Source organism: Lampris incognitus, chromosome 10 (assembly GCF_029633865.1).
Source record: "Lampris incognitus isolate fLamInc1 chromosome 10, fLamInc1.hap2, whole genome shotgun sequence".
Classification (NCBI taxonomy): Eukaryota; Metazoa; Chordata; class Actinopteri; order Lampriformes; family Lampridae; genus Lampris; species Lampris incognitus.
The window spans coordinates 29,238,789-29,254,719 of record NC_079220.1 but is presented as its reverse complement, the minus strand read 5'-3'; the positions used below and the strand labels follow the sequence as shown (position 1 = coordinate 29,254,719).

At 45.8% G+C, this 15,931-nt stretch overlaps 1 protein-coding gene across 1 annotated transcript in view; it reads right to left on the bottom strand.

Annotated features, from left to right (window-relative positions):
- plcl5 (phospholipase C like 5) overlaps positions 1-15,931 on the bottom strand; it is a 144,041-nt gene that overhangs the window by 4,114 nt on the left and 123,996 nt on the right. The window contains exons 4-5 of the mRNA XM_056288383.1: positions 15,740-15,815; positions 3,475-3,584 (exon numbers count right to left, since the gene is read on the bottom strand). Coding sequence (XP_056144358.1) covers positions 3,475-3,584; positions 15,740-15,815 — 186 coding nt within the window. The remainder of the gene's footprint in view (positions 1-3,474; positions 3,585-15,739; positions 15,816-15,931) is intronic.

The window sequence follows — 15,931 nt, the reverse complement described above, 5'->3', positions numbered from 1 at the left end:
TTTATCTCTGCCTGCCGCCACACAAGGGAATCAGAATGATCTGCTGATCTGCATCAGGCCTCAGTTTTAAGTTACCTTTTTATTTATGTATTATATGTATATATTATTGTCTTCTTTCTGTATGTATATTTGTTAACATTCGTTATTTGTACAATGCTTTGGCAATACGGTATTTTGTTATGGTCATGCCATAAAGCAATTTGAGAGAGAGTGAGAGAGAGAGATGGGAGCAAATGAAGCAAAGAAAAGGTCAGAGTTGAGGTGGAGGGTCACATCTCTGGGGAGAAGCAACGTAATAGTTCAACTGTCAGAGACTGTTGAGAAAATGAAGTGCAGAATGTGTGTGATGAAGTGCCGTCTCCACAACAATACCTACTAGTAACGCAAGTAGGCTTTTGAAGCAGCATGTTTTTTGTTTTTGTTTTCTTTTTACAAAAGCAATACATAAAACTCAGCATCACTTCTTTCACAGCTTGTCTTTGTCTCCTCACAAAGGATCAATGACAGCAGAGACGTTGCTTGTTGAAATAGACAAATATCATCAGTTAGCACCTAAATGGTGCTGATCTAAAGACAGCAGAGGAAAGGCGTTGTTGAGAGAGAAAGATCTGGAGGATGTGACAGGTTAGATGACCACATGTTGGTGCCAGCCTTACCAAACCAGGCTCTCAACAAAGGCTGAGCACGCAGCATAGAGTAAGGCTACATTTGGACCGCCTGGTACCCAATTCTGATTTTTTGCTCACATAGGGCACAGATCGGATATGGTATTGTAGCAAATTCGGGGGGCAGTCCAGGAACCGCCACAGCCGGGACGCGAACCCGTGTCTCCCGCTCCACAAAAGACAAAGTTAAGCAGTCGACTAAAGGGTCCGACCCGTTAGTCAAGGACCAACGTGTCTACTTATCCATGCACGCTACACTACCCCCCTCCTTCGGGAAGTGCGTCCCCGTGCTTCAGCATATCAGCTCCCTCACGCCTCTGGGCGCACGTGCTTCCGATGGCCTTACGGTCCCACCATCCCACTTCTGACACCAATGTAGTGAATTCGGGGGGCAGTCCGGGAACCACCACAGCCGGGACGCGAACCCGTGTCTCCTGCTCTGCAAGCGACAACATTAACCAGTCGACTAAAGGGTCCGACCTGTTAGTCAAGGACCAACGTGTCTACTTATCCATGCACGTTACAATATTATGTCCATGTAACCAGGAACAAAAGCACAACATGGATCGGATATCTTTAGATCTGATTTTTTGGAAGTAAGATTTATATTCTGACAGGACACGGAAGCGGGGCAGGTTAGGCTAACTGCTTGCCCATGTAGACCGGCAGTTCCGATAACACCAAGGGTGGTCTGGTGGCGGCCTCACCTAGCATTGACTGTGGTGTTTTTGGTGTTGTCCTGTGGAGTGCGAGGAGGTGTGTCGAGGGTGTCTGGCTGGGAGAGATGGTGTTGGATTGGCTGGAGGAGCCTGGTCTGCTGCGTCAGGTGAGCCCAAGGACCACGGCCCCTGCCTGGAGCTGCGCCCGAGGAGGAAGCACTGAGGGCGGTTTGACAGGACGAGGAAGCGGGGCAGGTTAAGCTAAGTGCTAGCCCACACAGACCAGCAGTCATCCTGGCTGGTGTTCGTTCCCTTGGACAGTGATTTTTCCCCCCTTTAGTTTGGATATACGTAGCGTTAGTTTGGATATGTGTGTTCTTGAAGTTCTTGCAGTTTTTGGATATGTGTTTTAGTCTTTGTGTTGCACTGCTGTGGGCAGGGGGAAAAGATACCTCATTCCATTTCATGTACTTCCGTAATGAAATGACAAAGCGTTTCTGATTCCTGATATATATGTGGAAAGGAATCAGATAGGAATTTGACGTCTGCCAATGTGACTCTCGTGTAACTACACATCGACATTTTTAGGTCATTGCGAATCACACATCATTCAAAATGTGACACTCTCCTTCTTGTTGCATTTTGACTGACATGCTGTACTCGTGTGATTGTTTATTTCCACATCGGTGACCCAACTCTGGATGTAGGCTGACCCATGTGGGCTCTTTCAAGTGCAAATCAAGGAGTTATGGTGTAAGCACGGGAATTTAATATGGGTCGCTTTTAAAAGTAGATGTAAACAGGCAATCAAAAAAGGAAGATATAGGCACAAATCGGAACTGGGCATGAAGACCTGTGGTGTAAACCTAGCCTAAGACTGAGAAGGAGCACAGGGAAAAGGTCATCTGCACCAAGACCCATTTGTGCAGAGTGTGTAAAACCACCAAAAAAATTAAAAGCTAGGGAATGGAAATTCGTGGATGGTGGACGGAGTGGCGAGCTTATTAAATTGTGTGTGTGTGTGTGTGTGTGTGTGTGTGTGTGTGTGTGTGTGTGTGTGTAGGAAAGAGAGAGAGAGAGAGAGAGAGAGAGAGAGAGAGAGAGGTTATGAGGGAGTAGGGTGTGGAGATGGAGTTGGAGATGGAGATTAGATTTGTGTGTCCACCTGTTATGCTACTTAAGCACTTAAGTTCCCCAACTCTTCTGTGCACTAAAGCTTAATGAAGATAAATCTGGCGCCCATACATGCTGCAGCTCTAGAGTCAATAAAATAAAAGATAACAAATATAAATAAAAGCACACACACATAAATGTGCTAATGCTTCAGTTGCCATCTTCATGGCAGCTCTCAGCAATTCCCATCTGATAATGCAAATTGTAGTAGGCAAACGAGACTTATTCCTGGCTTGTCCTGACTGACTCTGGCGAAGGGCCGTCTTCATTCTTTTTTTCGTTTTTTGGAAGGAGAGTCTTCATTCATTACCAAATAATCTCAGGGAAATGAGAAAGCAATGTGATAAAAATAGATTGCTGAGCATCATATATTCTTTGTCTTTATTTGGTCCCGTCAGGCCAAAAGTGCCATCTTAGGGGTATGCCGGGCTTTATCTAAGACTGTATTACTGCAGGTAATTATGGAGGAAGTAGACAACCTTATCTCTCCACATACCTGCACCTTGGTCAGGCAGAGGCTCCCTTAAGTTATGTCCAATCGGCCTGAACCCCACGTCACCCCACTCCCACCCCTCACTAAACCCCAGATAGGGAAGGGTAACAGCTGAATATAGCGGACTTGAAAACAAATGCACGAGATGCTATCATGTGTTGTTTGTGAGCTAGTTGAGCCTGTAAATAAAACAGTATCAAGGAGCAGCAACAGCAACAATTAATTAAGAGATTTAAGGATTAGAGCGGAGGCCAATGCAATTGGCCCCTGAAAGCTTTATTAAGACTTTATGTAGTGTAAGCTCAACAACAGGGTCTGGGCATCCTTATCCAGCTGGACATTTCAATCTCCAGTATAATCTTGCATGTTGACACAAATCAACTGCACTGAATGGTGACCTCATGCAAACTACAAGAAGAGGTGTAACTATATGTGGGTCTTGGTTGTGTATTCAGGGCTACGCTGTGAACGTGGCATATCTGACCTTAAGCACAGTGATGTTCCATGCGTAGCTCTCCATGGCCTTCTGCAGTTTGCGACCCTTCAGGCCCTCCTTGGCTCCAATGCGATGCAGGTCCTCATGGAAGTCCAATCCTGGATACAGACACATACAAACGTCGAATGATTAGACAAACATTAGCTCCCCAAGTGGGGAAGCAAAGCAATATCTGCAAAGTAAGGCAACACTAACCAACCCTTTGGGAGAACAATGCTGTGAGATGGCAATAGATGTCTCTGTGGTGGTGCGTGAATGCATACAGTAGCGGCTTACTATGCACTATAGTGCACTGCTAATGGGGGTTAAAATTCAGGTACTGCAATGCTGGTTAACCGCTAATTAGACTGTCAGTAGGGCTTGTTTCATTTAGTCCAAGTAGACCATTACTAATCCTTGGGGCGCCTCTGAGAACAATCTCATGCAGTATAAGTCTCTGAGTCTTAGCCTCGCTATCTGTCTATCCCAGCCATCTGAACTTAAGCCACTCCAGAGTTGGTTCACTACAGTGAACGCTCACAAGACATACCGGGGCTAACATGTATGCAAGTACACCAGAATAACACAAGGTAGAAACACAACATTGTTTTCCCCTCATGCTTTGAACTCCACTTAGAAAAGGTGCCGTGAAAGTACGACATTGTGCTATTTCTGTCCAGGGAGGCAGGTACACCATCTCCCGCTCGGCAGGCACCTCCTTGCTCCTTTTGTTCCAACAACTCCGCGTGATGCAAAGTGCCCCGACGATAAGGCGTGTCAGCAAACAAGACAAGGAAAGCATGAGAATACCGTGACCATATTCCTCTGCATTTTTCCTGCTGGTTGCTATCATAACCCTGGATCTGTGCCTAAATGCAAGGTTTATGAGATGACCTCCAAGGATACATGGAAACATCCACTACAGCTTTCTCCATTGGTTCACTGAGGCAAATTCATGCCAACTAAATTGCTTAGAGTGATCCTCTGTTCTATTATTGGTATAATCATTATAATTTGTCTGAATGTCTTCCAAATTCTTCCTCTTTGTTATGGATGAGAGGGAGAGGAAAAAGGATGGAGGACATGGAGGACATGGAGAAAAAAAACATAAGTAAACAAACGTTACGAAGCTGCTGCAATTTTTACACGATGATGTATTCAACTGCAGTTGAAACCTGAGAAATTGTCATTACAAGTTACCTAGTGTTAACTTCTGAAAATGCTACAAAAATGTCCCTGAGAGAGGCATCAGGGAGGTGTAGCAGTCTATTCCTTTGGCCTACCAACACAGGGATCGCCGGGTCGAATCCCTGTGTTACCTCCGGCTTGGTTGGGCATCCCTACAGACACAATTGGCTGTGTCTGTGGGTGGGAAGCCGGATGTGGGTATGTGTCCTGGTCAACGCACTAGCGCCTCCTCTGGTTGGTCAGGGCACCTGTTCTGGGGGGAATAGCATGATCCTCCCACGTGCTACATCCCCCTGGTGAAAGAAGCGGCTGGCGACTTCACATGTATTGGAGGAGGCATGTGGTAGTTTGCAGCCCTTCCCGGATCAGCAGAGGGGGTGGAGCAGTGACCAGGACTGCTCAGAAGAGTGGTGTAATTGGCCAAGTACAATTGGAGAGAAATGGGGGGAAAATCCCCCCCCCCAAAAAAGCAAATGTCCTTGAGAGACAATGTAAAAACAAATTTAAATAATCCGTTTTTGGATAAAAGCCTGTTCATTTCTTGACTTGGCCTCTCTGCGAGCACCCTGCTTACATCCTCCGAGTTTTGTTCAACTCTCTGCTCTATTAACAGAACTACCACCAACTCAAGTCTAAATAAAGAGACTCGGCTACTTCCAATGGAAGTTAACCTATGCAAATGTAATTTTATGAACTTGAGTTCAGCCCATTCATATGACATTCACTGTGAGGATGTCTTTCCCCCGGGGACAACGCAGCACAGTACAGAAGCTGCTCCCTGGTGTTCTCGCCCAGCTTTCAGAGCTGCACAGCCAGTTGTGGAGTTTCGCTCAGTCTCACCAACTGTACGCATTTCATCAAACCGCTTGGAAATCTCTCTAGAGCCAAGACGCCCGCCCTGCTATGATTTTGCCCATGAGTGATGCAGGAGTCATCACTGCAAGAATATCCATTTTAGGGGCCTGAGAGTTGTGTTAATAGGGTTTAGGCTGATTTGATGTTGTAATCTGGCGTAGTTAATGGGCTGCTGGTGGTGCAGAGCTGAGCCTCGCGGGCAGCTGCAATGGGGGGTGGGGGGGACTGGTGGAACAAGCAGACAGGAGGCTGCATGAGAGATGAAATTAGCTGGAGGCGGCTCATTGCATACAACCTCTTCAAGCATTTAATTTCCCAATTATTAAGCATTTCCTTTCCCCTACAGTCACATGCTCGCTGTTGCTTACTGTCACTTAAATGCAGTGGAAATTAAGGTTATGAACAAAATGTGGGCTCCTCAGCACCTTCCAATGAGACTGCGTCTCATGCTTTGCTTCTCTGGTGGAAAGAACGAAGGCGGAGATAGAGAGAGACAGAGAGACAGAGACAGTGAGACAGAAAGAGACAGAGACAGAGAGAGACAGAGACAGAGACAGAGACAGAAAGAGACAGAGACAGAGAGAGATAAAGTAAAGAAAGGAAGTAGAGAGAGAAAGAGGGACAGACGAACAGATGGGCAAGATGGGAAGAGAGAGAGAAAGACAGACAGAAAGAGACACACAAATAAAAAAGAAAGGAAAACAAAAAGACAGAAAGACAGAGAGACAGTGATAGAGAATGAGCAGAGCAGGCTCATCAACGCTTGGATGTACTTCGATAGAGAGTGGAGGGATGAGAGGAAACGCCACTTCCCTTCTGATTAGACACACACACACACGCACACACACACACACACACACACACACACACACACACACACACACACACACACACACACACACACACACACACACACACACACACACACACACACACACACACACCCTTAGTAAAGGGTTATTGTCTCTGCAGGGAGGCTTTTTCACTGTGTAATGAGTGCTGCAGCAGCACCCATTACTTATGCTCCATATACACAGACACGGGGAAACAGAGTGACAGGCAGAGAGAAAGCCTGTGAGGAAGAAAAGGTAAGTAAATAATGGAATCAAACACATTCTCAAAAATAGGAGCAGATGGAAGGAAGAAAAAATACCCACTGAAAAAGCATGAGAGGAAAGTTGAGGAGGATATGTGCACAGTCAGAGTTGAGTTCTTATTTAATTCATCACTAAGTGATAAGCCGTGCGGTGCCTAAAGCACAATGTCATTATGGCAGACAATCATGCAGGGGCTTTTCCATTGCCCAACAGTACAGTTGCACCGACAATGAGTGTACAAAGGGATAGACAGGCAGAGGCAGGGGAGAGCCCCTCATCCCCTGCATTTCCATGCTAATGCAATGAACACGGAGTGGCTGCTCCCCACATCAACGTGGGTAGAGTGGTTGAGGTCAGGAAGAGGGAAAGAGACACAAAGAGAGAGAGACGGAGGGAGAGCGAGAGAGAGCGAGAGACAGCGAAAGAGAGAGAGCGCAAGAGAGAGACAGAATGAGAACAAGTGAGAGAGACAGAGAGACAGAGAGAGAAAGAGAGAGAGCGAGAGAGAGGCAGAGAAAGAGAGCGAGAGAGCGAGAGAAAGAGTGAGCGAGAGAGAGGCAGAGAAGGAGAGAGAACGAGTGAGACAGAGTGAGTGAGTGAGATAGAGCGAGAGAGAGAGACAGAGATAGAGACAGAGAAAGCAAGCGAGTGAGCGAGAGCGAGAGAGAGAGAGAGAGAGAGAGAGAGAGAGAGAGAGAGAGAGAGAGAGAGAGAGAGAGAGAGAGACTTAGCAGAGACGTGACATCAATAAATTACTGTGGTCAGGCAGGCAGTGGCTCCGTCAGTCATCCAGTCTTGCGCCCACACACTAAACTAGCAACCTGATCATGTCATGCACAGCTGTCTGTCCTGAATACCGGCAATACACAACTACATAAGACAAACAAAGCACTGATATGACATTCATATGCACTGGCACGTTATGGATGTTTGGTACTGTCGCATGCATTTACCAGTGTACATATATATACTTTGACATAGTGACAACACACACACACACACACACGCACGCACACACACACACACACACACACAAACGGAACGCAGTGGTAGCATCTGGAGGTGGTGGCGTGCGTCCCAGCTGTCTGACTGGTTCCCCATTAGCACTGTGAGCACTGTGTGATAGCGAGCCATCAGTGATGCCGGGTGGGGGAGGGGGCAGGTGGGGGTTGGTGGGCACCTCTCCATCCTCATCAACACGTCAGTGCCACTGTCCAAATTAAACTGATTAGCTGCAATAATGACTGGGCATAAATGGTACGAAGGAGGAGCACACACAGAGGCGGAGGAAGGATGGCGGAGGCTGCTGAAAAGTAGCTCTTGCTTCCCTCCATCTGGGAGCTCCGAACCTGCCGTCGTGCCTCACTCTACATGTACATTAACCTTCTTCAGTTTGAAACTGAGAGGCAAAATTAGCTCTCCTAGCCTCCTATCTGATCCTGGCCGATCAGAATCAGAAACACATTATGTTGTTTCATTTCATGCACTTGCATACATGAAATGAAACGAAACATCATTTCCCCCAGCCCACAGCAGTGCAACACAAAGACAAAAACACATATCCAAAAACTACAAGAACTTCAAGAACACATATATCCAAACTAACACATTTTTCTAAACTAAAATAAAAATAGAAAATCACTGTCCAGGAGAACAAATGCCAGTCAGGATGACGGACATAGCTGCTGGTCAGCATGGGCTAGCAGTTAGCTTAGCGGGCCCCGCTTCCGCGTCCTGTCAGACCGCCCTCGGTGTTTCCTCTTTGCGTGCAGCTCCGGTCAGGGCCGTGGTCCCTGGGCCCACAGGACGCAGCAGACCAAGCTCTCCCAGCCGATCCAGCGCCAGCTCTCCCAGCCATCAAACGAAGACAAACTTAGACGCAGACGTGGACAAAGACACTGCATGGACGGTACTGTGTGAGGCCGCTGCAAACGTGAATTTGAACTACCATCTTCCCACACTAGAAATGGGAAAATAAAGATTTCACCTCTCCATAAGGGACAAAGAGGAGGAAAAATGGAGGACACGGAGAGAGCGAGAGAGAGAGTGGTAGAGAGAGAGAGAGAGAAATAGAAACATCCGTATACAATGTCGTTTTCAACCGCAGTTCAGTTGTCAATCATTTCTGTTATGCAGAATGTATACTAACGCCTCTACTCAATCTCAACCATTAATGAGAAGATAGAGACGGCAGAGAACCCATGAGACCTGCCACAGATGAGGATGGCAAGCACACCACTGCAGGCCTCGTCTCTACATTAATGCCTTTGGACCAATAGGATTTTATTGCACCAGTGAATTGATTTTATGTGATTGAAATGTCTTGACAATTCACAGCTATATCATGGATTTAGAGATTGAGGCCTCTTGAAAATAACCAAATGAAGTGACCAATCAATTTCAAGCATCAATAGCAATAATCCATCCAGCAATAAATGTACATTTGCTTTGACAACTTAACAACTAGACCTTTAAATGTATTTCATGCTGTACCTGGTTATACTGAGGCACCTTCAACTTTAAAATTCTTAAACAGTGTATTCAATAGAAACCATTTGTTAGCACTAGAACGACCGGCACTTCACTCCTACCTAAAACAACCATGGGTGGTCAAAATGACCGCTGGTTTTTAAACTCTATATTCTGTCAAGATAAATACCCACTTGAGATATTAATGCACTGCATATGTTAGTATGTCTGTTAGGAAACGACTGACACCAAAATTAACATTTTAACAACTATAATACTATTTTTAAACAATTTAAAATCGCCGCTATCCAACGCCTGTAAATACTGCAACGCCTCGGTGATAGTCATGGTGCGTCTGTAACCAGACATGTTGGAAATAATCAAAAATGAAGTTTAGACTGTTACTCTGCACTGGAGAACCCTTGTGTTCCTAGGACAGCAATGAACGTCGTGAAGGAAATGACGCGGCCAACACATGTCATAATTAGTGACATGACGCGCATGATGATGCGGAAATTACGAGCCGTCTTCTTGACCGCTCATGGTCGTTTTAGGTAGATCTTATCATAACTTTTTTTCTTTTTTTAGTGCAATTGATCTAAAGTTCGTTTTAATACAAATATAGACAATTTCAGGGGCATTGAGGGAGCGGCAGGTCTGTATCGTTTTCTTTTTTTTCCACAAAGTTATTAAACTTTGAAAATCCAAAACCATCAAAATGACCGCCTTGGTCATGCTATAATAATAATAATAATAATAATAATAATAATAACAATAATAATAACAATAGTAGTAGTAGCGGCATGGTGGCATAGTGGTTAGTGCAGTCGCCTCACAGCAACACTACATGGGATGAATTCAGTATCAAGTATTTTGAATCCTCTGTGTCACAGTGATAAATAGTAATTATCTGTTAAACTTGAACATAAGGTGAATATTGAATGTCCTGCCGAGTAATAAAACCATAGCAAACATAGCACCACATTCAATATTCACCTTATATTCACCTTTTACAGATACTTACTGTTTATCCCTGAAACACAAAGGATTCAAAATACCTGTTTGGCACAACGTGATTTGTGAATTTATCCCATTTTGGTGTTTGGTGTAGATCATGTTTAATAGCAAACTATCATGGCAAGGAAGCAAACTAGAGATACAGAAGAGCCCCCTTTTTTTCTCTCTCATATATTACTCAGTAATCCAAAAAATGTTATTCAGCCTTGAAGTGCAATCTCAGACAATACGACAATTAACTTGGGATAGAAATCTATCTTTTCTATTATCTGAACTATTCTCACATTAAAATGAACACTTTTACCAGTTCAGCTTCTCTTAATATTGTCCTGTCACAGGGATTTCTAGTGTGTCCTTTCTGATTTGATGCAATATGTTTTTGCATATATGCAAATGAAAAAAGGAATAAATGAAAATGTGCAGTCCCTACAGACACAATTGACCGTGTCTGCGGGTGGGAAGCTGTATGTAGGTATGTGTCCCAGTCGCTGCACTAGCGCCTCCTCTGGTCGGTCGGGTCGCCTGTTCGGGGGAGGGGGAACTGGGGGAATAGCGTGATCGTCCCACATGCTACGTCCCCCTGGTGAAACTCCTCACTGTCAGGTGAAAAGAAGCAGCTGGAGACTCCACATGTATCGGAGGAGGCATGTGGTAGTCTGCAGCCCTCCCCAGATCGGCAGAGGGGGTGGAGCAGTGACCAGGATGGCTCAGAAGAGTGGGGTAATTGGCCAAGTAGAACTGGGGAGAAAAAGGGGGGGTGGGGGAATCCAAAAAAAAAAAAAGTGCAGCAAGTGGATGAATACATCAACAGTACACAGAAAAACAATGTGTTGTTGTATTCCCGCTCATCACAATACTGGCTTAACCAGAGGTAATGGCTCTCTGTCCATCTTTGCCCCTGTCACTGGCATCTTTGCTGGGAGTCTTTATACATTTTTGGGAAGCCAAAGCATGCCAAAGAAAAAAAACTGCCTCATTAAAAAAACAAAACAAAAAAAACCCCAACTTTCTGTGTTGTTATTTCACCGCAGACACAGACCTATTTACCCCCCGACACACTTATCGCTACCAAAAAATCCTCCCCATGGGTGGAGAAGTAGTAGTTGGGACAGGGTGTTTCAGGAAAGCGCTATGATTGGCATGCAACTAAGACCCCCCCCCCCCCCCCAGGGGCCTCTGTTTTGTCCCATTGGCTATCTGTCCCACTGTTTTCTTCTTCTTACATAAGCTCCCCCTCGCCCTGCAAAATGAACACGCAGTTATGTGACTGTGTGTTGCTTGTGTGGGACTTTGGCTCCTCTCAGCCACCCAGTCCATCTCCTCTGAAGCAGCCTCAACTGCCTTGCTTCAGCTCTCGGCCAAGAAGCTGTGGAGCAGAGGAGTGCTCTGTGATTGGAGAGCCCCGGCGTTCTGGCCCGATCGCTGGATAGTGACATGGCGAAAACCATCAGCCTGGCCACGGGGGAGAGATAGAGTCCATATGTGACTGGGGGAGTGATGCAGGGGCAATGAGGCAGGGAACAGTGGGCTTGACTTGAAACATTGGCCTTGGCATATTGAATGGGGATGTGCCAGTGGACCAGCCCTTCTAGTTTGCCCATATGCTCTCTCTTTTTCTCTCGTCTTAAAACATGGGACGCTCTGTCCTTTTTTGCCAAAGCAAGAACTACATGCTTTGGTATTTGTCTGTTGTATATAATCCTGAATTTGTAAACCTGTGTCAGCGTACCAACATTTGTTGTTCTGTAATTGTGTGTTCAGAGTCTTTCACGTATTTTACTGTTTTCTATTGAGGTAAACAAACACAAGGAAAACAATCAGTTTCACCACCATTCATAATCCTGTCACTACTCTGTGTGTACTTAAATTTAGCGGCCTGATGCTGTAGCATGGGAGAGGAGCCAGGGCAAATGGTCAGAAATCTGTGACAATTTTAACAGAGACTGCCGACTGCAAACCGCAGCATCCCAAATCTGGAGTCCAGTGATCTTATTATAGTCAATTATAGTCCCTTACCCGAAGGCTGGACCAATTACATCCAGAACAGTATGAAAACACCGTATTGACAAAACTTTTCTCTTTTTTTTGTCCTCGTTTCTCCGTCCCTTCCCCTTTCACCGCCCCTCTCTTTACCACTGTCAAGTCTTTTCAGCACTCTCTCTCTCTCTCTCTCTCTCTCTCTCTCTCTCTCTCTCTCTCTCTCTCTCTCTCTCTCTCTCTCTCTCTCTCTCTCCCTCTCTGAAAGGATGTCTGTGCTCCCTGCCCTCTCCCTCGCTCTCTGGAAGCTCTTACTCTGTGTGGCAGACTGATCGCATTCACCTGCCCTCTGACATGAGAACTACCCCGGCTGACTCACTGATGAAAAGCTTGCATGGCCAGCTACAGCCGCAGACAGCATCCCCGATGACGCTGATGTTGTGTGAGCTGCTGTGAATGCGGGCAGAACACTGCCATGTTGCCGGCAGGAAAACATGAGATGTAAAGGTACATGTTCTTCCCCTGAAACCACTGGGAGCTCACTATATTTAGCACAGGGTTGTCAGACTCATTTCCACTAGGGGCCACACCGGGAAATGAGAATCACGTCAAGAGCCAGACATGTATAGTTAATCGACATGCTTTTATTTAATCAAAAAAAATAAAAATGAAAATAAAAAAATATATATCTTTACTATGTTGTTGCATGTCCCATATAGCCTTCTCACATACAATTTGGTCCACATAATGCCCTTAAAAAGTCAACAAAACAATTGGCTTAGCCATATCATATTCAGTCAAGCCAAATAATGCATTCTGGTTACATTTTTATGAGTTTTCTACCATACAGCCAACTCACAACAACCTGGTTCACAGGCCTGAATATGACAACTCAATGATTGTGTGGGACATTTAATAAAAAAGTAAAAAGATCTTTAATCATGTAGTTTACATGTCCCATACAGTCTAGCCTTCTGGCATGAAATCAGCTGCACATAACAACTGCTAGTCCACACAGACCGGCAGTTCCGATAATACCGAGGGTGGTCTGGCGTTGGCCTCGCCTGGCATTGACTGTGTTTTTAATGTCATCATGTGGAGTGCGGGGAGGAGTGTTGAAGGTATCTGGCTGGGAGAGCTAGTATTAGATTGGCTGAGGGTGCGTGGTCTGCTGCGTCCGGTGGCCCCAAGGACCACGACCCTGACCACAGCTGAATCCGAAGACGAAACTCCAAGGGCAATCTGACAGGACGCAGAAGTGGGGCAGGCTAAGCTAAGTGCTAGCCCATGCAGACCGGAGGTTCTGACAGTCAAACTGGCTGGAGTTCGTTCTCTTGGACAGTGATTTTTTTTGTGTGCTTCGTTTGCATATATGTGTTTAGTTTGGATATACATGTTCCTAGTTTGGATATAAGAGTACCTGTAGTTTTTGGATGTGTGTTTTTGTCTTTGTGTTGCACTGCTGTGGGCTGGGGAAAATGATATTTCATCTCATTTCATGTGCGCAAGTATACATGACAAATAAAGTGTTCCTTTTCCTGATTCCTGATAAAACCCTAAAAATTACAAATAAACTTCGCAGTCAAGCAAAACTCATATGCAGTCTATTTCACAGACCTAAATATGACACATCAGTGCTGGTGTGCTATTTAGCCATATAGATGGGCCTATTTCCAGCCACCAGCCATCTTTTCTTTGATGCAAGTTCATCGGTTCTTGGCTTATAGTCCTGAGCTGTAGCCACTTTCAGAATGGAGACAAGATGTTTGTCTGTGAGGGGAGACATGTGAGAGGATTTGTTGATCCTCATCACAGAGAGCATTTGCTCCCACAAACAAGTGTTCCCCAACATGCTCAGGACACGGGCAGCCTGAAGGCGGGGCTGTGGCATTGTATTTGGGATGAATGGTGCGAACTCACCTAACCCAACAGAGTCAAACTTGGCCCTCAGTGTGCCATTACTCTGTAAATCTATCAGTGCTAACTGTCAGTGCTCTGGAGAGCAGTCTACATCAACTGCAAATGGACTTGTAAAACCTCAAACCTGAATTTCTGAGTCTCAAAGTCAGCAAATTTCCTGTCGAATTCTGCTTTGAGTGTCTTCAGTTTTTTCCGCGCATCTCTCTCTTGGGAAAGCAGTGCTGAGTGCGTTTGCCAATGACTGACAGGTCAGAAAGTGAACATAACTTCCCTGCTGCATTTGGTTCTCCCACAAACGCAGTTTTGTTCGAAAGGCTTTCACTGCGTCATACATATCAGTGATCAGCTGTTTGCGTCACTGCAGTTTCATATTCAGGGTGTTGAGGTGCTCTGTTATGTCACCCATAAAAGCCAAGTCACATAACCACTTTTCATCATGAAGCGCGGCGAGGGTGCACTGGAGGCAGACCCGTCTGTTTGGTTTGACGCGCACACATCGCTGTGCAGACCACAGCTAGGCGGGCCAAAAGTGACTGAGTACCTAAATTGATATACGGGCCGGATCACAATTTGCGAAGGGCCGGATTTGGTCCGTGGGCCTTGAGTTTGACACATGTGATTTAGAGGGTATACACAAAATGGATGTGCGACAGGCAGGGTGTGCTCAGGGCATTAGTAGAGGAGGAACATCTGTCTGTAACCAATCTCTTTAACTATGTGTATGTGTGTGTCTGTGTGCATGCACGCGTGTGTGTGTGTGTGTTTTCTTGTACTATGTGAGAACTAATTTGAGGTTTTAGTCATCAGAATGGGGACATTTTTGCAAAGTGAAGACATTTTGTCTGGTTCTCACTTCTTTAAGGGTCTATTGTCAGGCTAGGACTTGGGTTTAGGGCGGCACAGTGGCGAAGTGGTTAGCACAGTCGCCTCACAGCAAGACGGTCCTGGGTTCGAACCCCAGGGTAGTCCAACCTTGGGGGTCATCCTGGGTCATCCTCTGTGTGGAGTTTGCATGTTCTCCCCTTGTCTGCATGGGTTTCCTCTGAGTGCCCTGGTTTCCTCCCACAGTCTAAAGACATGTAGGTCAGGTGAATTGGCCCTACTAAATTGTCCCTAGGTGAGAATGTGTGTGTGTGTGTGGGTCTGGGTCCTGTGATGGACTGGCAGCCTGTCCAGGGTGTCTCCCCGCCTGCTGCCCGATGACTGCTGAGATAGGCTCCATCATCCCCGCAACCCTGAGCAGGATAAGCGCTTTGGAATAATGGATGGATGGATGGATGGATGGACTTGGGTTTAGGGTTAAGGTTAGAATTAGGATTCAGTTAAGGGTAGGGTAAGGGTTAAGGTTAGGCCTGTAGTTCTGATGGTTACGGTTAGGGTGAAAGGCTAGGGAATGAATGTAGTCAATGAGGGGTTTGAGTTTGTGTATGCATGTTTCTCAGCAGGCAGAAGAGGGCTGGAGTGCCACATTCTGGATAGTGTAGATGTTTATTAATGAGAGCTGTGTTGAGCTATTACTTTCAGGCTCTAAAAAGTAGATCGTAAAAAGCATCTGCACTGCTCTTGAAAGGCTCACGCGGTTTAGAAAGAGCATACATCTTGAGCACTGAGCATAAATCTTATGCAAATGAGAGTCGGCTGTTCTTGGGGTGTCCTTCTGGGAGTGACTGAAGTGTACATAGGGCTGCGTAATGAAAAGGGATTGGTCATAGCTTAAGGATATAGGGTCTGCTCATTCAAATGTTTCTTACCTGCCCGTTGAGCTTGTGTGAGCTTTGAGTAGACCCCGTCAGCTGACTCGATCAGGGTTCTGCTGGTCTGGATCATCTATAGGAGAGAAAACTCTGGGTTATGCTGGATCTCCCATATCTCAGTGTCGCCCGAGGGGCTAAGCCAAACAAACAGAGAGCTGTGGCCGTAAGATAACGGCAGATCGAAATTGA